Raw genomic sequence first — 24107 nt, forward strand, 5'->3', positions numbered from 1 at the left:
ACTTCACTGAAAGTAAGATAATAAATTTCCAGACTGTTTAAGACAGTTTCTGCTGGGATTTTGTTAACTTGCCGCTCAACAGCCCCCTCCCAGACTCCCCAGTTTTACAGTGGACCAGCTCTGGCTAGAGGAGACAAATGTGGTCTGATTCCACACACAGAATACTCCAGAGCAACTGGCAACTTCCCCATCAGCTGCCCCCAAGAGAGAAGTCCCATGACCCCGCGTCTCAAGAGAAGAAGCTGACTAGGAACCGGCAACTTTCACCAGAACTTGGTAAGGGGGCTGGGGACTTAGTCAACATTAAAAACAAATAGAGATGCTTTTATCCTCTCTCCCCATTCCTCCCGGAAAGAGAGTCCCTGGGGGACAGATCAGTAAAAGCTTTGCACAGTTTCCACCCTTCCCCCAAGTTGCTAACCAGGCCAGAGGAAGTAATGGGAATAAACCGCAGGCAAGTTCAACATTTTCCTACAAGACCCAGCCGCAGCCAGCTTCAAGGTGCTGAGGTATGGGAGAAAATCCACATGCGCCATGGGGTAGGGAGAGGAAATGCTCCAGTGGAACCCGCATTCAGGACCATGGGCCAGACCCTGCCAAGGCCACAGTGAGGGTTTATGCCCGGAGCTTCTCAGCCACTACAGGGAATGAACCAAGCTCACCCTACAAGCCATTGAAAGGGCTGATCGTGGATGAATCTTGAAACCATTATGCTAGCGAAAGAAGCCAATCACTAATGACTACATGGAACAGGCAAACCCAAAGGGTTAGAAAAGAAACTCATGGTTTCCAAGGGCTGGGACCAACTGGAGGAGGCGGTTTGGTAGCGATGGCTAAGGCATTCTTGCTTTTAGGGGTAATGAAAATGTTCTGAAATGGACCCCGGTGATGGTTGCACAATCCCGTGAACACGCTAAAAGTCACTAAATTATATACTTTAAATGGGTCAGTTGTATGGTATGAGAATTATAATCCCAGTAAAGCTGTACCCAAAAGGGAGCGGGTCTAACAGCACCAACGTGAGCTGTCTGCCACCAGCATCTAGGGAACTCAGTCAGGACGCCAAGCTCCCACTGCTGCCTGAGATGTTACCATTAATACTGCTTCTATGCCACCAACTCTAGGAGTTTGTGCTGCTTCTATTATCCCCATATTACAGGTGAGGAAACTGAGGATCAGGGAGATTAAATAATTTTCCCGAAGTCACATGGCTTGTAGGGGGCTCTGAGTCTCCTGTAACTACTGCACTACACCACATCCTAATCCAAGTCAGCAGAGAGCCAAACAGATCCACCAGGGTTGGCTCTGTATTGGGTAACACCCAATATCCCTAGCACCAGGGCTGGGAAGTTATCGGAGGATGATTATGGAAAATTCATGCACTCAGGCTGCCTTGCATGAGTCCGCCTGCTTCCCGGGGTCCACCTTGGCTGATGTTGGGGACACACGGGTAGGGCAGAGATGGCCCTTTAAGATTATCAGGGACAGGGCGCCTGGGTGGCTCAGTGGGTTAAAGCCTCTGCCTTCGGCTCAGGTCATGATCCCAGGATCCTGGGATCAAGCCCCGCATCAGGCTCTCTGCTCAGCAGGGAGCCTGCTTCCTCCTCTCTCTGCCTGCCTCTCTGCCTACTTGTGATCTCTGTCAAATAAATAAATGAAATCTTTAAAAAAAAAAAAAAAAGATTATCAGGGACACTGGCCAGAACTATCTGGTCCCCAAGAACTGGCTGGAGTCATCGAGTTGGCTGGGTACCGGGGGCCCTCTCCCAGCAGCTCAGGGAACCAAAGAGTACTGAGCCCCATGAGTAAATCCCAAATGCCCTACACAGCCTCACATCTGGGGCTCCAGATTCCGTGGGATTTCCCACTGTCCTGACGTGAGCTCTCGTGGACGGGAGCAGTCAGGCAATCCCAGCAGACCCACTGCTCCTGTCTGCCAAGAACTTGCACTGATGAAATGTCCACCCTCTTTTCCTTCCAGGAATCTAGACCCTGCCCATCCCCGTTAGTGGGTCAATCATGGAGCAGATAACACAGACAGATCTGCATTGCCCTATGTCCGCACATCTGTCACCTGTCACCTCACTGCCAACAACCAGGAGGGAGGTGGGCTCTTGGGGGATTGAGTGTAGGTGTCCGTTTCCTAACTGGACTCCAACTGCTACAGTACCCTCTCGCTGAGGCCCAGGGAAGTGACCTCAAGGACTTCTCTCACTTCCTCCATGCCCCTTCTCCATTCTTCCTGGCTTTTGTGAAGTCCCTCCTCCATCTTCACCCCGTCACAGATCCCAGCACCTCTGCACTGGAACTGGGTTCTCTGGCATGTGTAGCCTTGGGCGGCCCCCCTGCCAGCCGTCCTGCTCCGGAGCTTCCTCCTCCGCTGGCTCCACTGAAGCTAGAAGCGACATTTCCAGAGCCCATTTCCCAGAGGACGGGAAGGCCCTTCCCACAGGGCCAGAGCCACCACAGAATCCCACCTCCCGCCGCACCCTTCTGAGATCAAGGAGGCAGGAGAAGGTAGGACTTAAGAGGCTGGTCCACCCCCAGCTCTGCCACTTCCTGGTTGTGTCACCTTTGGGTAAGTGACTGACCCTTTCCGATTCCCGGAGTCCTCACCTACAAAATGGGAGTAACATGATGTTTCTTTTTCAAGAGAGCTGAGGTCTGTGGGAACCTGCCTGGCGGAAGACCCACTGGAAAAAGGGAGGAAAGGAAATTACTCCAAGTATATGTGAGGATCCAGGAGACAATGCCAGACCATCTGAGTATTCTAGCCTGGCCCAGGGGAGGAGCTCTCCAGAATGAAAGACAGGGTTCTTGCGGGCAATGACCTGGAATATGCCTGATGGACAATGACCCAACAGCCTGTACTACACGCGAAACATACTATACCCAAACACGCACACGTAAACACACACACACACACACACCACATACACAAACACCTGCCACCACACACACATATACTACACACCCCCAGACACACACACACGATACACACACACGCTCCTTTTCTCCCTTATAAGGATACCCAGTCTTGCCATAATTTCAAACATTGGCACAAGAAGCTTTAACGTTCATAACGTCCACATCCCTGCCAACTAGCCAGATTGCGGCAGATACAACTAGCCAGACACGGACAGGAATCTGATGACAAACCCCAGAGTGTCTTGCTCACATTTGTCCCCTTGCACCTGTGGCAGAAAGGCTGGCGGTTCCCCTCCTCCACCTTGTTTGCGCAGACCCTTATACTGCCTCTCCCAGCCTGACCTGCCTGGACAGAGACACTTGATTTCTGTTTATCCCTAAGTCCCTTGTTTGTTTCTTTCTCTCCTGGGGCAAGTCCATATACGGTCAGACTCCCGTCTCTAAGGGCAAAACTTCTCCCCGTGGTGGTGTTCGCACTGACTGAGCTCCCCCTCTGAGAAGCCCCTCCAGAAGCTGTTGTATTGATAAGCAGTCTTCAGCCCTGTCCACTCTGACTCACTCCAGAAACTGCCCTCTCGTTAGCTAAAAAGACCTACATCAAACAAGGACCTTTTCTGACTCCTCTATAACAAGAACCCCAGAAATCTCCAGAAAGATAGCATAGCCTGGGGGCCTGAGCCTCAGACGGAGGTTTCCAGACCTTGCTCCCCCACTTGCTAGAGGGAGAAGTTTGCTATCATAGTTTGGGCTCATCCAGAAGCAGACAAGGCCGTGGGTGCAGACTGCCTGTTGGGGAGATGATTCCAGAAACCCCAGGGGAGGAAGTATGGAAAGCAAGACCAGCCCAGGATAAAGGCCAATAAAGGGTGTTAATGGGCGGGTTACTGCTGTAGGCATCAGTCCCACTGGGGATCTTCTGATGTTCTGGCTGGAACTCACCTCAGAGTCCTCCCAGTGAAGAGCAGGCAGGTGCTCCTGCCCCCACCTCTGGAGGGCAACCCCCTGGGAGGATAACTTGCCCTCACCCCTTCCCCTGGCCTTCCTCAGGTGCACCTGCTTAGGCAGGGCGAGCTTCTGTAGTGGCACGGGCTGGAGAAAGTCCTCACATAATGAGGTGAGGCGGGGACAGGGGTGAGGTGGGGAGCTTTCAGGGTCCTGCAAACTGCGGGAATCAGCTGCAGGTGAACTCGGGAGCGCAGGGGATACCGGCTGGGGCATCAACAGTGTCCTCTGTACTGACAGAAGCCGTGAGCCTCTCTGAGCCTTCTCTCACCTGTGGAACACACAGGAGACCCATACTGCTTCCTGCAGGGCTCCTCAGAGGCAGAAGTGAAGTTTTCCAGCTCAGCAAGCCACGACATTGCTGGTACCCGCAGAAGGTACTCTGCAAAGCCAGCCCTGCCACCGCCAGAGACACCCAGAGGCCACTCATCGTGGGAGAGATGCAGAAAAGAGTGTAATACAAGGCTTCCAGCCTGAAAAGCCAGTCTGGACCGACCACCCTGCCAGTCCCCTTGCCAAGCCTTGAAGCTGCTTCAGTGGCCACGGTGGGGGGTGACTACTGGGTACCTTACGTCATCTTGGGTTCTCATTCATGGCCCGACAAGGAGGGCACGGGCGCCACTGGCTGGGGAGACTGAGCTGGGGGGTAAAGCTCCTCGTTTGCAGACACTCAGTCTCCTGCTGGTCTGAATCTGTACGCTCCCCTTTCTCTAGAACGTGCCACAAGCTCCGTCCACGATGCCTCCGTCACAAACACCATGGCCTCTCCTGGGTTCTAAATACAGATCCAGCAGGCCCCGGGGGCTCTGGGCTGATGGAAGCAGGTCCCACCTGCTGTGTTGGCTCAGATGACAGGGACGGCTTAGGTGGCACTAACTCTCTCCAAAGCATGGTTAGAAGTGCTTTAATCATGGGCTCGTGTCATCCCCCCAGCAAGGAGGAAGGCACTGTTACTAGCCCCATACTACAGAACAGGAAACCGAAGCAGAGAAGTTAAGCGACTTGCCCAAGGCCCCACCGAAGTCAACAGCAGAGCTAGAACTTGAACTTAGGCCATCTGGTTCTGAAGCTGCTGCTCTAAACTACTTTGCTACTTTCCTCTCAATGGTGCGGACTCATTCTCTTTGCTGCGTGTTAGCCGGTGACTTCCCCAGATGCTGGGAATGACACTGCAGTTGACCTCTCTCCCCGGGCAAGAACTGACAAGGGAAGCATGGAGAAGACAGGACACCACACCCAGACAGGACCTCTCTCTTAAAGGATCGGGCTCCTGGGGAGACAGGGCAAATGCTCCATCCTGAGTGTGAGTCTCTTTACTAGGGGGCTGGTGTGCCCACAGTGGCACCCGGCACTGTAGCCCAACACAGTTGGGATCAAGGGCGTTTTTTTTTTTTTTTTTTTTTGAGAATGATGACTTTCCGGTCTAGATGCTCCAATGGAGGTTCCTAGTATAATCTTTCCAAACGGGAGGATACATTCAAGAGAAAGCCAAAGATAACAAGAGTTTCCCAGAGCAGGGAGCCAGGGAAGCCAAAGCAAGCTGGTCCGTGGGGAGGTTGTGGAGATCACATGGAAGAACATCTCGGGGCTCACGCATGAACAGAGACAACGAATCAACCCCAGCCTGAAGGGGGGGATCTGCCCCCAGCTGGAGGCAGTCCTTGGCCACAGACGCGACCATCTTTCCATTTCGTACATTACGTCGGCAGAACCACTGCCAAGTAGAGCAGAAATCCCAGCTCTCCGTTTTCGTGCCTCCATCCTGCTTCATAACCAGCTCTACCCTCAGTGTGGCCCCTCAAGTGTAAATGGCGAATGCGGGCTGTAGACAAAGCCAAGCCACTCGGCCCAGCCGCAGAGAAGTCAGGTTAGAAGGAGAGTTCCTCTGACAGCTCTCGGATCTGTACACACGATCAGTTCTTCTAGGGAATGTCCTGCCTTATCTGCCAGCAAGAGCTCATGCTCCTCCTCTCACCAAGCTCTTACTCTGTGCCTGGCACCCCTTTGAGGGCTTTACCTGTATTAACCCCCTTACTCCTCACCCCTCGCCTGAGGGACGCTTTTATCATCCCTGTTGTACAGATGAGAAAACCGAGGTGGGAAGAGCTTCAGCACCTCTCCCCAAGGTCACAAAGCTCCTGAGTGGCAAGGGCAAGGGATTTGAATCAGGCAGACTGGCTTGGGTGACTGCTCCCCCTGCCTCCATAGCACTGGTCGTTCCCCTCTGCCGCGATGACGACCACCACCTGTGTTACAGAGAAGGGAACTGAGGCGCGGAGTCACCCAAGGTCACCCGCTGAGTGGCAGAGCCAGGAACCGTGCTGACGTCAGACTCAAGCTTGAGTCTGTGGCCACCGGGAGGCCCTGCCTCACTGCAGGGCAGGAAGGGACAGGGCCAGCGGGTGGCCAATAGGCCAGCGATGCCCAGGAAGAGGGCATGCCAGGGCACACCAGCTGGCTAGCAAGGCAGGCTCTGCAGGGCAAAGCCAATGGACCCCCAATGCCCCATGCCATTATATCCAGAAGGGGCAGGGCCAAGCGGGAGCCAGGCCGCTGCTGAAAGACTGGCAGCCGACAGAGGTGATGTAGCCAACAGCTGCTGTTTATTTTGGGGCCTGGGAGGGGGGAACAGACTGGTTAGGACCCACCTCATTCCAATGATACACTCAACAGGGCAGGGTGGGGAGGGTGTCCCGTCCTAGCTAAAGCAACAGCCCAGCCACCTGCTGGGCTTTGCAGAGTGGAATGGTCTAGGTGTCAGAAACATCTTGCCAGACACTCTAATCTGGCCTCCACCGACACACACAGTGTTCCCCACCACCCCTCCCTCCCCAGCCCCATGTGCTGGACTTGTAAATGGTCCGGGAAGATAACAGCCACACAGCAAACCCACCCCCTGCAGTGTCGGGTTCCAGGGACAAATGGTTTGTCCTGTCTTGGGAACAAAGAGGGGCCACTCCCGCTGGCCACCCATAGCTTTGGTTCCCTGATTCTGACACTTGTTAACTCCATTCTTGCTGTGTAGAGGATACTCGATGACAAAGGTCTTGCAGTAAGGTCTTCTCCAGATGGCCAACCTGGGCTGTGGCAAGGCTGGCTGGCAGGATTCCCTGAAAGGCCAAGAAGAAAGAGGTTTCTCGAAGGACTCTGGAGCCCTGCTCTGCCTCTTCTTAACCTCTGATCTTTGGCCTTCAGTTTCTTACTAGTAACGTGAGAAACAAAGTAGTGCTTTTCTCCTAGGGTTTTCTGTAAGGATTAAATGAGTAAAGTGCCTATGAGAATGGCTGGCACATGGGGTGCCTGGGGGCACTCAGTTGGTTAAGTGTCCCACTCTTGGTTTCAGCTCAGGTCATGATCCCGAGGTCCTGGGATGGAGCCCGGCATCAGGTTCTACACTCAGCTGGGAGTCTGCTGTAGATTCTCCCCATCTCCCTCTGCCTTTCTGTCCCGTGCTCACATCCCCAACACAAAATTAAAAAATAATAAAATCTTAAAAAAAAAAAAAAGTGGTTGGCACACAGATCTGCCACCATCACCGTCATCATCATCGTTCCCAGTCAGCCCGTGAGCTGTGAGCCCGGAAGACCGTCTTCTCAGAGAGTACACATACAGTTTAGGTTTCCAGGCTAGCCCATATCCAGGTGAACGGGAGACCTCTGGTTCTTGGTGCTGTGATTCCATCTACTCCACGGACGAGAAAGGTTTTGGAGGACTAGCCTGAGAATTTTAACATCATTTACAATATTAGGTCGATAGGAATAGATAGGGGTGCCTGGGTGGCTCAATGGGTTAAAGCCTCTGCCCTTGGCTCAGGTCATGATCTCAGGGTCCTGGGATGGAGCCCCGCATCAGGCTCTCTGCTCGGTGGAGAGCCTGCTTCCCCCTACCCCCCTTGCCTGCCTCTCTGCCTGCTTGTGATCTCTGTCTCTCTGTCAAATAAACGAATAAAATCTTAAAACAAAACAAAACAAAAAAAACAAAAAAAGCCAAAAAATGGGGCGCTTGGATGGCTCAGCGGATTAAAGCCTCTGCCTTCGCTCAGGTCATGATCTCACGGTCCTGGGATTGAGCCCCACGTCGGGCTCCCTGCTCAGTTGGGAGCCTGCTTCCTCCTCTCTGCCTCTCTGCCTACTTGTGATCTGTCTGTCAAATAAATAAATAAAATCTTAAAAAAAAAAAAGAAAGGAATAGATACATCTTGAATTCCAGACAAGAAATGTCTACAGTTGTAAGTTAAAAGCTGTGGTTCTTTAAAAAAAAAATAGGAGTGGGGAGGGAGGAAAGGGCTTTAACAGAATGAAGCCTCTGTCCATGTATTTGTCCCATTGATCAAAGACCTACTGGGATCCAGACCTTCTGCCAGCTCGGGGAGGAGGTGTTAAAGATGAAAGGATGCAGGGCCCGCAGCCTTAGCAGGAGCAACCCCCCCACCCCCACCTCCCACCCCCCACCCTCCACGCCCCAGACCCCACCCCGCCCTGGCTCCTAGCTGGAGGAACCACCTTCAGCGCAGTGCCTTGTGCACAGCAGGTACAAACTCAAGGCCAGTGAAATGCCCTAACATGCACACGGCCTTTGGGGTCTTGGAGTTCCCGTTCATGACACTGCTAAGCTTCCCCAGAGAGGAAAACCGCGAACAGAGTCCCCCGAGTGGCCTCTCTGCGGTTTCTTGGCCAGCCGCAATCTTTAGCAAGTCCCGAGCAAGCGCTGTGCTCGTTGCCAGGAGGAATACAGGCCCCGCTGGGCCTCTACCTGTCTGACCTCACTGCCCAGGGCTCTCCTCTGGCTGCTTCCACTTGGTGGTGGCGGTCTGTTCTCTGGGAAGGGCAGGTAGAGCCCCACCTCAGGGCTTTAGCACTGGCTGTTGTGCCTCCTTCAACAACTTCCCCCCTGAATACCTGCTTGCCTCACTCCCTCATCTCCTTCCGACCTTACTCAAAAGTCACTGCACCGTGGAGATGGCCCAGCCTCCCTCAGTGAACCAGCATGGCAACTCCCACCGCCACCATCTCCTGCCCCCTCACCCCACTTGGCTTTCTGGACAATGTTTATCCTCCTGCTAACACACTCCACAGCTGACCTAAAAGAGGTTTATTTATCGTTTACCTTCCCCTATCAGAATGGAAGCTCCCGGGACACCTGGGTGGCTCAGTGGGTTAAAGCCTCTGCCTTCACCTCGGGTCATGATCTCAGGGTCCTGGGCTGGAGCTCCACATCGGGCTCTCTGCTCCGCGGGAGCCTGCATCCCCCTCTCTCTCTGCCTGCCACTCTGCCTGCTTGTGATCTCTCTCTGTCAAATGAATAAATAAAATCTAAAAAAAAAAAAAAGAATGGAAGCTCCCCAAGGGCAGGGATTTTTTTCTGCCCTGCTGTGCTCCCAGCGACTGGAACGCAGTCAGCACTGAAATGTTGACTGGATTTCTGAGGCTCACATCAAGCTCCATCCCTCGAGGAGCTTTTCCATCAATCAGGCACCCCAGACAGAGGCCTGCCACGAGGTGGTCAACCGAGGCCATTCTTGGTGAGTGTTACGTGAGTAGTAAAAATGACAAACATCATAAAAATTCACAGACAGGAAATACTGTAAGAGGACATATGAGGGAAGCTTCCGGAAGGTGGCAAAAATGGAGTAAAACCACGAAGGAAGACCATACTAATCACGGTAACAATAACTGCCATTTACTGAACAGCTGTCTTGTGTCAGGCACCACGTAGAGGAACAATTGTATGGGCTGGGTAGTATTGTTAGTTCGATTTTACAGAAAACTGAGGCCCACGGAGGTGCAGAAAGTTGGCGACGTAAGAAAAGCTAGTAAGAGGCTTCTGGGCTGGAGCCCATGTAGCTGAGGCCATTGCTGCCCTGCCCCCAGACTCCGGCTCTCATATTCCCACTGCTGGCACCTGAGGCCCTCTCTGGCTGCCAGGGCCTAGTCTAGCCTGAGCAGGCGGCAGGCTGCAAGTGCCCAGGGTTAAACTCCCCCCAACTTCCAACCACAGTGCTGTGGCCACAACGCCATCATCCCCAAGGACAGGATGTAGAGCCCCCATCAGCTGGAGCATCTGAAGGGCCAGGCCTTCAAAAGTGGCTCTGGACAGGAGTTCAAGGGGAATAAAAAACTGAGTCCCAAAAATAGAAGCCAGACCTTGCCAGGGGTTCAATCTCAGCAGCAAGAGGTTTGTTATCTTATCCCAACCACCAGCTCCAACCATATCATGTGTTGATGGCGGGGCTCCGTGGGGAAGCTAGAGGGGCGGAGGACCCAAGAGTTTAATCCTGACCCTTTCCGTTTTATCTGGGGACGCACGCGATGTGCTCCCTAGCCCCCCAGCCACGAAGTCCTCAGGAGACGAAGCCATGTATGAAGCCACACGTCCTCAGCCTCCCAAGGGAATGCACACTGTGCTCACTGCCTCTGGGTCCACTGCCTTTCTTAAGGCCCAGGGCCAGGTATTCCATACCCTGGCAGAGCCACAGATCATGGCCATGACCCCCCTGGGTGCATGCAGCAGACGGCAAAGTAAACAGGCACAGAGAGGGCAGAGAAGACCAAGGTCTTTGACACATATGGATGCTTCCAGCTGGGGTCAGGAATAAAAACAGAATTCCCAACTAGCTACCTGGCCACTGGAGGCAATCCATCAAATCTCTGGGCAGGGGGTGGGGTGCAGCTCTGGGGCCCCCATCAGAGGCTTTGTTGCTGCAGAGATCTGGATTCAAACCCTGGCTCTTACCACTGACTGCTGTGTGAGAGAAGGCAAGAGCAGCACCTCTCTGAGCCTTGCTATCCTTGTCTACAAAACAGGGCCAGGGCTCATGCTGGGTGTGGATTACGGACACAGTGGGCTAGAAGCCCTAGCCCAGCGCCTGCACCTAGAAAGGGTTCCCCTCACACACTCTCTGACTCAACTTCCCTACTTCCCCTGCCCGGGATCCACGGTGTCCAGAAACCATGGGGAAACGAGACTGCCCTTCTCTGGGGGCCAATGAGTGGTGACTAAAGTAAATGATTAACCCTGGCTTGAACCAAAGTTCAGGCATTGTTCTGTGATAGACCGTAACTCTGACAGAAGGATGTTTGCCAATCCGCCCGAACTCCGGGCCGTCGAAATCCCTGGGCGGTCACCTCTGAAACCCCTGCCCTCCCTGCCAAGGGACTATGTCCCTTCCAGGTGCCAGGCACCATGCTGAGAGCTCCGTGAATCGATTCCAGCCCAGGAGACAGGATTCAGGAAAGAGTTTCACTCTCTGGGAGTCCCGTTGCCAACACCGTGCCAGGCCAGTGAGGCCGCCTTCTCTGTTGTTACAAAGAGAAATTCTCCCACACAGGCAAGGCCCTTAAAATAGCCCTTTGGGTCTGGGCCATCAGGAAGCAGAATAAAGCTGGGTCGGAATGGGGCCTACCATGAAAGACTTTACAAAGCAGCCACTTCAAACACCGGAGACAATCCCTTCGCGCTCAGAACCCTTAGGTGGGCAAAAGCAGCAAGGCAGGCTTTCTCAACAAAGAACGCTTTTGCACAGGAGGACAACACGTTCGGGCGGCAGAAGCCCCTGCGACCCCTGGGGCAGCGCTGGAGAGGGACCAAGTGTGTAAAAGTATGGTGACGCCCGTGAAGCAGGCCCAGGCATAAAACAGAAATTCAGCGTGTGGTAGCTGTAGGCTGATGATGTCCACAGATGAGACGCCGAGGTCTCCTTTATTACCAAGTGAGAATGTTCCCAGAAAACGGGAACAGTGAGGGCTCTCCACCACGGTCCACTAGGGATAGGCAAAAGTACCCACTGGCCCACACCCACTCGACCCCATACCCCACCCGGTACCCCTGCAAGTTCACTAGACCCCACCCCTCTCTCCCCAAAGTTAAAAGCGACCAATTTCCACCAGGGATCCCAGAGACAGACTGGAGGGCCCCCCACTGCGTAATTTCTGCTGCACTGACACACACAGAGGAAGGGACTCTGTCCCCACCCTACCGTGTCCCTCCACCCAGGCTTGGGGAGGGTGGCTTCCTCACCAGCCAAAGGGAAATGACAGCAAAGGGCCAGAGAAAGAGCCAAGTGGAGGGGCAGAACGCCCAGCTGTTTCCCCTTTGCTAACTCAGCACCTGTCACTTCCTCCCTTCAGGTAACAGCAGGGGGAGATGTGACTGGAAATAGTTCTGTCTCTTCCCATTCACAAAAATGGCAGGCATGGAAAGAACCAAAGTGTAGTTCCCAGAGGCGGTTTTCTAGAAGATTTCTTCAATGAGGGCCTAAGGTCAACCTAGGCTTCTCAGGGGAGGCAGCATGGCCGGGAAACCTTGTATGAAAATGTCCTGAGGTCAGAAACAGCTCCCCTTTGTAAAGCATCCTTAGCCCCATGCGAGAAAGAAGGCTGATTGGGGCTATCTTAGGACCCTTCCCAAGGCTTTTTTTTTTTTTTTTTTCTGGACTAAGCCCTTCCCCAAGCAGCTTTCACACTCGCCCCCACCCCTGCAAGGTGGGCCAGAAAAGGAAGCAATCACCCCATTTTCTACATGGGCCACCAGAGATCTAGAAGAGGGAGGGGACATGGGGAAGTTCTCACATCTGGAGAAGTCAACCAGCCAGGCCTCAGGTGGGATCTCCTTGGGGCCTGGTCTTCCCAGGTATAACAGGTGATTAAGGGGCTGTGAGGGCTGTGGGGACAGGGCAGCTTTGGAGCCAGCGGGCCCCTCTCCATATACAGCTTATTAGCAGCCTGGTGTTTGGCAATTTATTGAAGCTCTCCAGGCCTCAGCATCCTGGCCAGTACGACGTGGATGCCAGCAGTAACAACACGCTTTGGAGGGCTCTTTCGAGAATTTCCATGTAAAACTCTTAGCACGTAGAAAGCATTCAGAAAAGTTAGCTGTTACCTTTATTATTACGCCCCTCCCTACTGAATCAGGCTTGTTGGAATTTCTGGCCGTGTGACGGGGGTTTAAACGAAAAGGTGGTTTGAAGCATCGTATTTAAAACTAAAACCAGTTCAGAGAGATGTTGAAGCCAGAAGCAACACTAGTGTGAATGTTCAGGGTGACAACCTAGGCTCCCAGGAAGCTGTTTAGGACTAGCCCCCAGGCCCTACAAAGATAAGGGTTTCCTGGGGCAGCTGGCCGGCTTACTCGGTGGAGTGAGAGATTCTTGATCTCAGGGTTGTGAGTTTGAGCCCCACATTAGGGGTAGAGTTCAACTGAAAAGAGAATCAATAAAAAGAAAAGAATAAGCTGAAAGTTATTTAAAAACAAAAAAGTTTAGGGGTTTCCTCTCTCTTGCCCCTGGGGTGCTTCCGTGGCCATGCTGGGGAATGCGGATGGAAATTAGTCCATGTGGCACACAGGGGCTGCACCAGCCCCGCTGGCCAGGGCCCCCCACGGATGACGCCCGAAGCTGCCTGGCCCCGTGCTCCACGCAGCTCCCTTGTCTCCTCCTCCTCCTCTACCCTTCCCCTCCCCAAGACGTCTGGGGGCAATCAACTTTTCTGAGGTGGCCTGACCCCTCCGAGTAAGAGCTATAAACAGAGAGGGCTGGGCTCTGGCCTGCCCACTAGAGCCCCAGTGCAGAGCTAAAAGGGCTCCCGTTCTTTTTTTTTTTTTTTTAAGATTTTATTTATTTATTTGACAGAGAGAGAGATCACAAGTAGGCAGAGAGGCAGGCAGAGAGAGAGGAGGAAGCAGGCTCCCTGCGGAGCAGAGAGCCCGATGCGGGGCTCCATCCCAGGACCCTGAGATCATGACCTGAGCCGAAGGCAGCGGCTTAATCCACTGAGCCACCCAGGCGCCCCAAAAGGGCTCCCGTTCTTACCTCTGTCCCAGCCAGGCTGCAAGAACCGCCCCAGCCCTGGGGCCCACCACAGGGACCCCACAGGGACAGAGGAGGATTCTCCCAAGGATTACTGTGTAGAGGTGTCTACACGATGAACTGAATCCCTTCCACTTATCTGAGGCTCTAAGAAGCCGGCCTCGACACTCCTCCCCACGCTCCTCCCTGACATGGGCTTTGCCCACACTCTCCTTGATGGTCCACCTCCAGCACCTTGTTTTTCCTTTCTTGGAATGCCCTTCCTTCCCTCTTTTCCCACCGGAATCCTACTCCTTCCCAGCCAAATCCTAATTACTCCTCAAACCTCCATGTGAGCCAGCCTTCCCCAGCTCGTCTTCCCTGCAAACGCCTGTTCACAAAGAGCACTCCCTCTCCTGAAAAGCCTTAGGACTTAATTCTTATTAGAGCAAATACCTGTGTTGTGCTTCCCACACACCGGGTACTGTTCTAAGCTCTTCACCTTCATTAACTCACTCAATCATCACCACAACCCTATGAGCTCGGTCCCAGTTTCCCCACAGTTTTTGTTTGAGGAAAAAGGGGTAGCTTGGGCTGGGCCCCATGGTAGCCAGTGGCGGAGACAGGCTTCCAGCCCAGAGACGGCAGAGGCCACATGCTCTCCCACAACACAGCCTTCCTGATGTGCATGTCACCCTCTCAGAAGGAACTACCCGAGGGCCGTTATTTTCATCCACCCCCCTCTCTCGAACCCAGCCCTGATGGGGGAAGAGAGCCATGAGCTCACAGACTTCCGTGGCAGAGACCAGGGTAAGAACCTCAGCCTTGCCAATTATTCTGAGAGTCACGGAAACACTCTGTGCCTCAGTTTCGGCATCTGCCAAATGGGCATGAAAACAGCTCCCTACCTCACACGGTGGCTGTGTAGCTCAAACAGGAGGCCATCTGAAAGGTAACCCTCTACACTGCTAGGCACATAGGAATCAGTGCTCACATACTGATTCTTCCCCTTCTCTCCTCACTGCACATCCTGATACCTTCGCTAGACTCTGCTCAGCACTTGACAAAGCGGTGCCTTGCCTAGCGGTTACTCAGGGGCATGAAAGGGGCCTTCCTGTGCTTTGCCCTCCCGCCCTCCTGTGCGCATGTCCAGGCCCTCGACCTCCCCATTCCCCTGCTTTCCTGTTACTGACTCCGCTACAGGCAGCAGCAGCCTGGCCCCGGTGAGGAGCCACATCAGCTCTGGGAATCACCTCCTGAAATGCTGATCACCCTAATGGACGCTTCCATTATTTTTGGCAATCGCCATGGCAGAGAACACCTCTGGCCCTGGCTCAGAATCTCTTTCCAAAGCCAGAGCTCCACCTCATTTCCCACACACGCCCCTTGGCCTTCCTGTTCCCTGGAGCCCTGTCCTGAACCATTATCCCTTTCCTGGATTCTCAGAACTCAAGAGGAGTAAGTGTGACTACTGCATGTATAACTCTATTATTTGTTTGATTTTGTTTAATTAAGAGGCAAAAGGGAACAGAATTGCCTCTTTGACTTTTTTTCTGGCCAAGAACTGGTCTGGTCAGTGACTCAGGCCGAGGAAATTAGAAGGCAATTTCCAGGGGACTGCTGTGCAGTCCCAAAGTCCTAACACTCCTCTAATTCATGGCCTCCACTGGCCATTAACTCACGCTGGCCCCCGGAATATCTCTTTTAGAAAATGCAGCAGCTGGCGCTTATATTTCTGGAACTGGAATCCGTCTCCTATGACATCAAATAGGTTTATTTTTCCCTTCCCTTCACCTCCCCTCTGCCTGCCACCACACACAGTGATTGCAATCCTGATCTGCCCCGCTCAAACCTTCACTCAGCTCCCCAAAGGGTCATGATACATGGCTGGTCGTGCTCCTTGTTCCAACGGCCAGTAGGATGTGGTCAGCTGTTCCATGAGCAGGAAGCTTTGTCAGACCTGTGAATCACCCCTGGATCACTTGCCTTCTTGGAAGGAGAAGAAACTGTTCTTGTGTGTGTGTGTGTGTGTGTGTCAGAGGGAGAGACAGAAAAAGAGAGCAGGCAGGAGCGCTAACCTACATGTGGCACTGACCTTGGGGAGCATCCTATTGTGACCTTGCCCTCATTGGACCACCTCTTTACTCCTCTCCCTCAACCCATGTACCTTCCCTTCTCCTGCCCAGCTTATCAGGCAGCCACCACTAGGCCGACTCCAGGAAGCCCTCCAGGTCTGAACAGCTGTTCCCTGTTCATCTGTTGCTCTTGTGTGTTGGGTGTTTAGATGGGGCATGTCACCCAATTTCCCAACCCACTCTGAGCAGCTGGTCCTTCCTTTTTGCCTCAGTCTTTCCTACTCTCTCAGCTTCACCTGCTGGGTCCTAAGTGAACTCTAGCGTTCCAGTGATCTCGCCAGACAGAAGGGACACCAGGTGGAAACAAGTGTACGCTGAGTGTGCATGATAGGGCCCATGTACTAGTAGAACGCTTTACCCCAAATTATCTCAAATCAATTTTCCAGAAGTTCTGTGAGGTTACAAGTGAGGAAACTGAGGCCCAGAGTGGCTGGCCCCAGGGTGGCACAGCCAGGAAGAGCCAGAGGCGGGATTCGAACCCTGATCTGCCGCACAACACTCGTTTGGGAATGGAACTGGCCCGGTCAAGGCCCCTTCTGCAGCTTCACGTCCTTCCCCCCTGTAATGCTTGGATCCACACTCTAAGGGCTTAGAGAAAAACTGAAGGGCAGAGAAATGAATTGGTCTGGAGCCAATTCCTAAAAATGTTCTCCCAGGACCAATACCAAATGTGTGATGATTTAAACACACAGGAGAATGTATTATTTCCACAGTGTTGATCCTTAATTCATCACCTCCCGCATCGGCAGGGACCAGCTATCAGCCCTGACCTGCTCCGTTCTCCCTGCTTCACGGAGCTCACCTTCCGTTGCCTTCACAAACTCACCTCTGTTGCATGAGCTCAACGTCCCATACAGAGACGGTCCTCCCTGACACCCTGCACTGCTCGCGCGCAGACAGGCAAGCCCAAGCCTGGTCTCCCCACCCTGACTCCATTGATGAAAGGGCCCCATTTTAGGTTCATTTTCCCCTTGCGAGGCAAGCTAACCTGAGTTTAGCTCTACCTGAGAAGATCTGCTTTGTCCTAACCGGGAGACCCTGGACAATCTCCAGCCTCTCCAAATTCCCCCATCTGTCCACCAAGAACCTACCCCAGGTTAGGGTGCTTTAGGGTACATTCAATGAACTACAGGAATCACATGAAATCACGCACATTAAACGCGGGGCACCACCAATGGTTAACTACTAACACTGGCTATTATTTGCACTTCATGACTGATACTTGTCTGAAATAAACAATCAGGAAAGGAAACCACAGTAAAAGCACAATGCTTCCCAAATCCAAACAAATCATCTGTTTGTTCTAGAGAAATGAGGTTCTCTCCACCACCAGAGGACTTGACATATGCCTATACACGCGCGTGAATGCAAAGAATTACGGTAAACCTGCACAAGCAGCCTCATGGAAGACTTTGAGCTGCACCCAGCAGGTCAGGACCATTTGAAAGATAAGTAGCCTGAGGCCAAAGCCATTTTGCCTAAGGTCTCCCTGGGGTGGGGGACAACTGGAAAAAGCTAAGAGAGGAACCCAACTCCATGCCAGGCAGCCTGGCCTAAGCAGCAGGTGCCCACTTTCCCCAAACCCCAACCAAGCAGGGGCTTGGCACAGAGGAAGGAAGCAAGGGCTGACAGCACCATCCGAATGATAGAAGCCACTTGCCCTTTCATAAACAGACCTTCAGTGCTCAGGCAGCTCCTCCTTGTCCTGGAGACAAACACGCCCTTTGCTGGATGTCCTGAGAAAAACTCTGCCGTGTCTTCCCAATGTTCTGGAGCCAGCAGAGCCCCTCCTGCCTGGGCCCCAGGCCTCTCATCAGCCAGCCCCAGCTAACGTGCACATCCCATAAAACCTCTCTGCTTTGCCATTTGCCAAACCACAGACGGAGAGTTCACCGTCAGTGGAGGAGAGGGGGGAAGGGGGCACGCTTTCTCCAGCGCAGAGGGCTTCCAGAACATCTGTAACTTGGGCGCAGGTATCCTGCTAGCCACCCACGCCAGAGTACCTTACCCAGAACACTTGACCTTCTGGTGTGTGGTGTCCACTGTGCAAGGGCCAAGAGAGGCACAGGCTCCCCCAGCCAGCTCCTCCTGCCTCTATGAGCCCTGCTGACCCTTTCTATTAGGGGCCCCCTGTCCTTATATTATGCCCCACTGATGCCCCGAATAGGTAGGAACCTCTGACGATCACCAAATATCCACCAGATCACCTAGTCAACTCCAACCAGACTTAGGGTACTTTGACGAACAAAACCCACACCATGGGCAAAATGCCAGGTAAACCCAGGTGCTGTGAAGGGCTGTGTTGCAAGTGACTTTACAAACCCTTCTGGTTTTCAGCTTCCCCATCTGTGAAATGAGGTTGAGCCCGAGGAGTCCGGCCAGCTCCATGTTCCATAACAGATCACACTCTCGCCTTTATTTGTTTGCCACAACCTTGGTTTGGAGTGCTGTATGGCTCCGGGTGTTCAGTGATGTCACTCCCTGCCCCAAACATAATGTCGATTCTTACATGGGAAGCAGAGATGTCCTGGGAAACACTGTCCATAGAAAGGGAGGAAATGGTCATTTCAAGAGAATGAGAGAGGACTTCTTTTGTGTTTTTCACATAGAACAAGTTATTATCAATCTTAAAACCCGAAATCTTTCTTTCTTTTTTGCCAGACCATTAATAGCTGCTTTTCAAAAGTGCTTTCTTACTCAGAATCTCAGCAATAAAGAGCTACCATTTAGCGAGGGCTTGTTACATGCCAAGAATTGTGCTAAGTGCTTTTCACGGATGATCTCATTTAATTCTCCAGACAGCTCTATGAAATAGGTACTGTTAGCATCCTCACTTTAAGAATGAGGAACCCGGAATCCCCCAGAGGTTAAACGACCTGCCCAAAGTCACAAAGCTAGTTAGTGGCTGACCCAGGCTTTGAACAAGACCCTCAGCCTCAGAGCCCCAGAGCTAACCACCTTTCAGTACTGTCTGTGGTGGGTCCCCAGTTGCTTTAGCAACATTTCTGGCTTGTTGCCAGCCCACCCTACCTTGTAATCTTGGACATCATTGGTCAGAGCTAAGATCTGAAGTTTTACCTAAAATCGAGAACAGGGAGAAAGCACCTGCCTGGGTCTCAGAGCAGTTGAAAGTAGGGCCAGGCTTAACTGAGGATTAGAAAAGAGAACCCCTAAAACTTAGCCTGTGACATTTGAGAAAAAAGGTTAGGAAGGCCGACTTGATACTAAGTGCTGGGTTGTGCAAATGGACATCTGTGCCTGGAGCAGGGTGACCACACAGTGCCCCGAGACCTCCAAAAAGGAGCTTTCTTGAAATGGTAGCTTTCTTGAAATGAAGATGCTTGCTTGCTGAGCCAGACAACACAAAAGGAACAACTCTCCCATAGGCACCCACCTCTCTGGTCAGAAACCAGACCCCTTAGTTGAACTCCTCTCCAAGCTAGCCCAGGCCCATTTACTCCACTCCAAAAACAAACAAATAAAACAAGACAAAAAACAAACCCCAAGTTCAGACCTATTGGTGATAAAGACAGAAAGAGTAGCCCGAGGCAGACATTGGCACAAACCCCAGTCCTCTTCCAACAGGGAAATGAAAGGCATTTCTCAGAGATCAATGCGCAGTCTAGGGCAGCAAACTACAACCTGTTTTGTTTAAATTAATGCTTTGAGCATTCTAAATACTCCTTTAAGTGCCTCATTTGCAAATACACGCAGTCCTTCAGCTTTGGGTGCCTGGCTGCCCCTTCTGCCTCAAGTACAGGAGCACAGCGGTTCAGACAGGCATCCTCCGCCGTCAAGAACACCATGTTTACTTCCTAAGGTGCGAAGGATGGGAAGACAGGACCGGCTGAGATGAAAAGCGGACCCGTCACACAGACCCTGGAGCTCAGCTCAATCAACCTTAGCCCCTTCTCATTAATTGTGGGGACGGAAGGGGGAAGGACAGCGGGCCGTTCCTTGGAGACCACAGCAAACATTTGCCTCCTCGTGTCTGGAGACGGAGCATCACTTAAGAGGAAATGAACCCGGTTAAGGGTCACGTCCAGAGAAGGATAAAAGAAAAAGCCACAATTCTCCTCACACCGACGGACACAATGACTTTAAGAAGGAAACCAAAGCTCAGGGCTGAGGGTGGAGGTGGGGCAGGGGGCGGAGCGGCTTCCCTCGGCCCCCGGACCCAGGCCTAGGGAGGCAGAGCCCGGGGCAAACGTGGGAGGACAGCGCCAGGCTTCCTTCCCCCGGGCGAGCCTCTGAAAGCATCACGGTCCGGGTAAGCGTGAGCGACCCAAGCCCCCAGGGAGGGCCAGGGAGATGCTCTTTCCCAACGGAGCTTCTCAGCGACGGTTTGACGAAAGCTCCCCCACCATCCATCAAAGCTCAGGCGGACAGATGACTTCACCGTTGTAACAGACAAGGGCAGCCACTTGCCAATTCCAATGCCAAAAAAAGAAAACGGGGGGGGGGGGGGCGGGGAGGGCAGGGGGAGTGGAGAAAGGACAGAGAAGGCTTCCCTGCAGATCACAACCCAGCGAAGAAACTCCACAGCCGAGGGCTGCCCTGTGGGCACTCAGCTCCGGGACTTAGCTGGTGGGGCGAGGGGCCCCCCGGGGGATCCTCCTGGGGGGGTCTCTGGCCAACCCCCCGCAGGGGTCGGCAGGGGCAGTACTCACGTAGTGCTTGGAGGGGTTCCTCCGCTTCTCCACGTCCACCACCGTGGCATCTTGCACGCAGTAGGCCAGCATCTTCCCCCCACAAAGCGAGTGGCGCCCTCCGGCGGCGTCACCTTCTCATCCCGGTCGGGCTCCCGCTTGTTCTCCCGCTTCCCGGGTCCCGGAGCCACCCGCCACTCCGGCCCGGCGCGCCGCTGCCCGGGCTCCCGGCGCCCACAGGTACGGCCCCGGGGCAGGGACGGTCCGGGAGGGCACGCGGACTCCGTGCGCCCCGGGCGGCTCCCCGTGGGCCTGCCGCGCGCCCCTTCCCTCCCGCGCCGCCGCCGCCGCCGCCGCCGCTGCCGCTCTCTCCGCCGTCAGCCGCCCGGTGGGTCCGGCGGGAACTGGCGGAGCGGAGGAGGGGCGGGGGTGTGTCCCGCCGGCTAGGGGACTGGGCGGGGGCCCCGGAGCCCGCTGTCAGCGCGCTGGGGAGGGGCTGGCGGCGCCCCTTCGCCGCGCTCCAGCTCCGGGGGGCTCGGCGCTGGCTGAGGCTGTGGGCGCAAGAGGCGGAGGCAGGGCCGAGCCGGCAGGGAAGGGAAGGGAGGGGAGGGGAGAGAAGGGAAGAGCGCGGGGAGGGGCTCCAGGCCCGGGGGAGGGGCTCGGGGCTACGGGGAGGGGGCTGCAGCCCGGCCCGCGAGGCCAGGGCGCGCCGACGCGCCCCCACCCCGCCCAGAGCGCAGCCAGCGGCCTGGCACCGCACTGGGCTACTTCGCCCCGCACAGAAACTCGAGGTGGCTTCGGAGGGAGGAGGGGCGGGGGGAAGTGAACCCAGCGCGCCCCCGTCCTGGCTTTCCGTCGTGGAGCGGATTTGTGCCTTTTTGTCCCCACCTTTACGTCCCCTTCCCACTCATATCCCCAGATCCTTGTAATGAAAAGTAGTTTATTACCCCGCTGTGCCTGCCCAGGCTCCCCGAGGAGGAGACGGGAATGGGGAAAGGGCCGGCGTTAAATCCTTCAAACCAGAACCTCTTTTGATAAACCACCTGGCCCCCTGCGGGTCACAAAGGGTGAGTTCTCCCCGGAAATGTGATTGATCCACTGCCTGAGTCGTCCATCGATCTGGGCCCGTGTAACTAACCTGTGACATCATCTACCAGTGAGGTTACAAGACTCTGCATAACATCACTGCCTTAAACCCGGGCTCCCCTGGGACCCTCCCCAGGCTGGCGAGGAGGGAAGGGACCACACAATGGTGGGAAAATCCACTAGGCTGGCCCTCCACCCTGCACCCCTGTTCATCACTGGCCCCAGGCTCTGGATTTCTCACCACTTCCCCCTCTGGTCTGGAAAACTGACTTGTGGCCACTTGTCCAGTCCCGGGACTTGAAGCACAATTACTATTTAATTGAATTTACGCACCCTCCCCGTCTATCACATCTATTCTTTTTCATTCTAATTTCAAATATTTAAAGAGGTCGTATTTTCACAATTAATTCTATTGTTTTATAAACACAATAAACCTTTGTGACCGTGGGCCAATGTGAAACATCTGAAATGGGGACAAAGAGTTTTATGACCTTATTGTATTAACAGTTTCTTCTCTGTACCGTCAAAACCCGTGTACACGTCTAAGATTATTCACACATTTGCTTGGTACAGAGACCCCACTATTCCTCCATCCTTCTTGATAAAAGATGCTAGAACACCACTGTCTAAATATTTAACCTCGAAAAAATCACTTAACTTAATCCCACAAATATTAAAGTCACCTTAAGGTTCTCATTCGTCAAATGGGGATGCTGAATTAAATGGTCTTTTAAGATTCTTTCCTGCATATACTTCAAACTCTGAGCGGTAGTTACTCCTGGGGACATAGTTTTGAGTTCTTTGTTTTTCATAATTAGCTGGTATGGATTTTGACATTTCAAAAATAAATAATGTGCCGACTAAACACCTCATCTGTGCTAGTTTATAAGATGTTAAGAGACAGAAGAGAGTGAGAGACTGCAATTAATGTTTGTGGAACTGAAAACTGAATCCAACTGGCAAATGCTTGTCCCTTCTCTCCAAGAGTAGGGAGTCCAGTTGAGAAACAGAGATATCGTTAAGTCTGTATCTAATAAAATGTGCATTAGGACTCCAGGAAACGGAGGCTTGGAGCTGTCAAGGGGAGCTTCATGGAGGAGGCTGCCCATGTGCTGGGCCATGGAGCATGGACAGAGTTTGGAACACCTTGGAATAAATACCCTGTCTCCTCTAAACTCTTCCGGGGTTCAGTTGTGTTCGTCTCTAAGGAACTTCATTTCCTCTGAAAGCACCTCATGACCAGGGACTAGCTATCAGCTGTCTTATACCCCTTGGCACTCCTCTGATAGCCAAGCACAGTACCTTGTACACGGTAGTAGTTACTGTATGAGAATCTGTTGAACAAATGATCGGGAGGAGAAGAAAAGATGAAGTGAGGAGAAGTAACATGTTCCAGCAGAGGACGAGGAGGACAGTGTCCACCACGTGCAAGGGTGAAGGAAGGGGGCAAGCACAGGAGAAGGAAATCGAGAGAAGAATGAGTGTGAGACATCCAGGTAGGGAGTGATCTTGACATTGGGCACAGGGCGTCTCTATCAGAGATGTTGGAAACCCTGGTGAGCGCTAGGGCAGGCACCCTGGGAGAAGGTGATCTGGCAGTGACGCTCAGGGATGGGAAGGAGAGGAGACAAGGTGTCACTGCTCTGAGCAAGGCTTGTTCCCCATGGGGGTGGGAGGTACGCCTGGGATAGACCTCAGCACTGAGCTTCCCTCAAGGGGAGGACTGGGACCTGGGAATCTGGGAGGGCCTCTGACAATGAATCAAAAAATCCTGTGGGTTCACTGTAAAAGGATTCACAGTGGCACCCAGACACTCTTCTTCTGTGGACCTCAAGGCATTCTGGAAGTGCTACGTAAGCCTGAGAAGCCCCTGGTGAGGAGAGCTGGTGTTCAGCTGTTGGAGGGAAAGACGAGCGGGAGGGTTGGCTTGTCCTGGGTCCCCTTTTGAGTCAGAGTAGTGGGCTCACCTAAGAGGCACCAGTGGCTTCCTACTCACCTTCTTTCTTCTAGACTAGGATCCACACTGAACATGACTCTTAGCACAAGGTGACCAGACTGAAGCCTCCATCCTCCTCCACTGTTCTAGTGACTTTGTGCTGGCTTACAAGGGGTTGGTCTTTTCCCAGCCCAAGAGACCCCAGACAACATGACATCTCTTATATTCAAGGTTTTTGTTTGTTTGTTTGTTTTTTTCTTTTGGTGGGCAGCAAAACAAAGTTGACTGAGTGCTAGTAAGATTTATTGACCGATAGTACAAAACTCCCAAAGAGGGAGGGGACCCACGAGGACTCCCTTAAATTCAGGGTCTTGACATACAATTTGAGTACTCCCAGCTTCCCCCTGTGCTCCTGAATTACCTCGATTAAAGAGAGCAACAGAATGGCAACATCCACCCCAACCCCATGGTGCCGAAGTCTCTGGGCATAATTAGTTGGACAGAAGTAATTTTGACCGGGGCAGCCGAGATGGGTGAGGGGAGCAAAGATGTCTTCCCTCCTGGAGCACTTTGTTCAAGAGGCTGTGAGT

The 24107-nt window shown here is 53.3% G+C and overlaps 1 protein-coding gene across 3 annotated transcripts in view; it reads right to left on the reverse strand.

The window, feature by feature from the left end:
* Window positions 1–20824, reverse strand: part of SH3PXD2A (SH3 and PX domains 2A) — a 234804-nt gene extending 213980 nt beyond the window's left edge. For 2 of the 3 annotated variants that reach the window (XM_046027608.1, XM_046027607.1), the window contains exon 1: window positions 20517–20822. In XM_046027608.1, the coding sequence (XP_045883564.1) occupies window positions 20517–20588 (72 nt within the window). In that variant the 5' untranslated portion in view covers window positions 20589–20822. Of the gene's footprint in view, window positions 1–20516 lie in introns of all 3 variants that reach the window. The other variant, XM_046027609.1, reaches the window with a different exon arrangement.
* Between the last annotated feature and the right edge of the window lie 3283 nt (window positions 20825–24107).

Source organism: Meles meles, chromosome 13 (genome assembly GCF_922984935.1).
Source record: "Meles meles chromosome 13, mMelMel3.1 paternal haplotype, whole genome shotgun sequence".
Lineage (NCBI taxonomy): Eukaryota > Metazoa > Chordata > Mammalia > Carnivora > Mustelidae > Meles > Meles meles.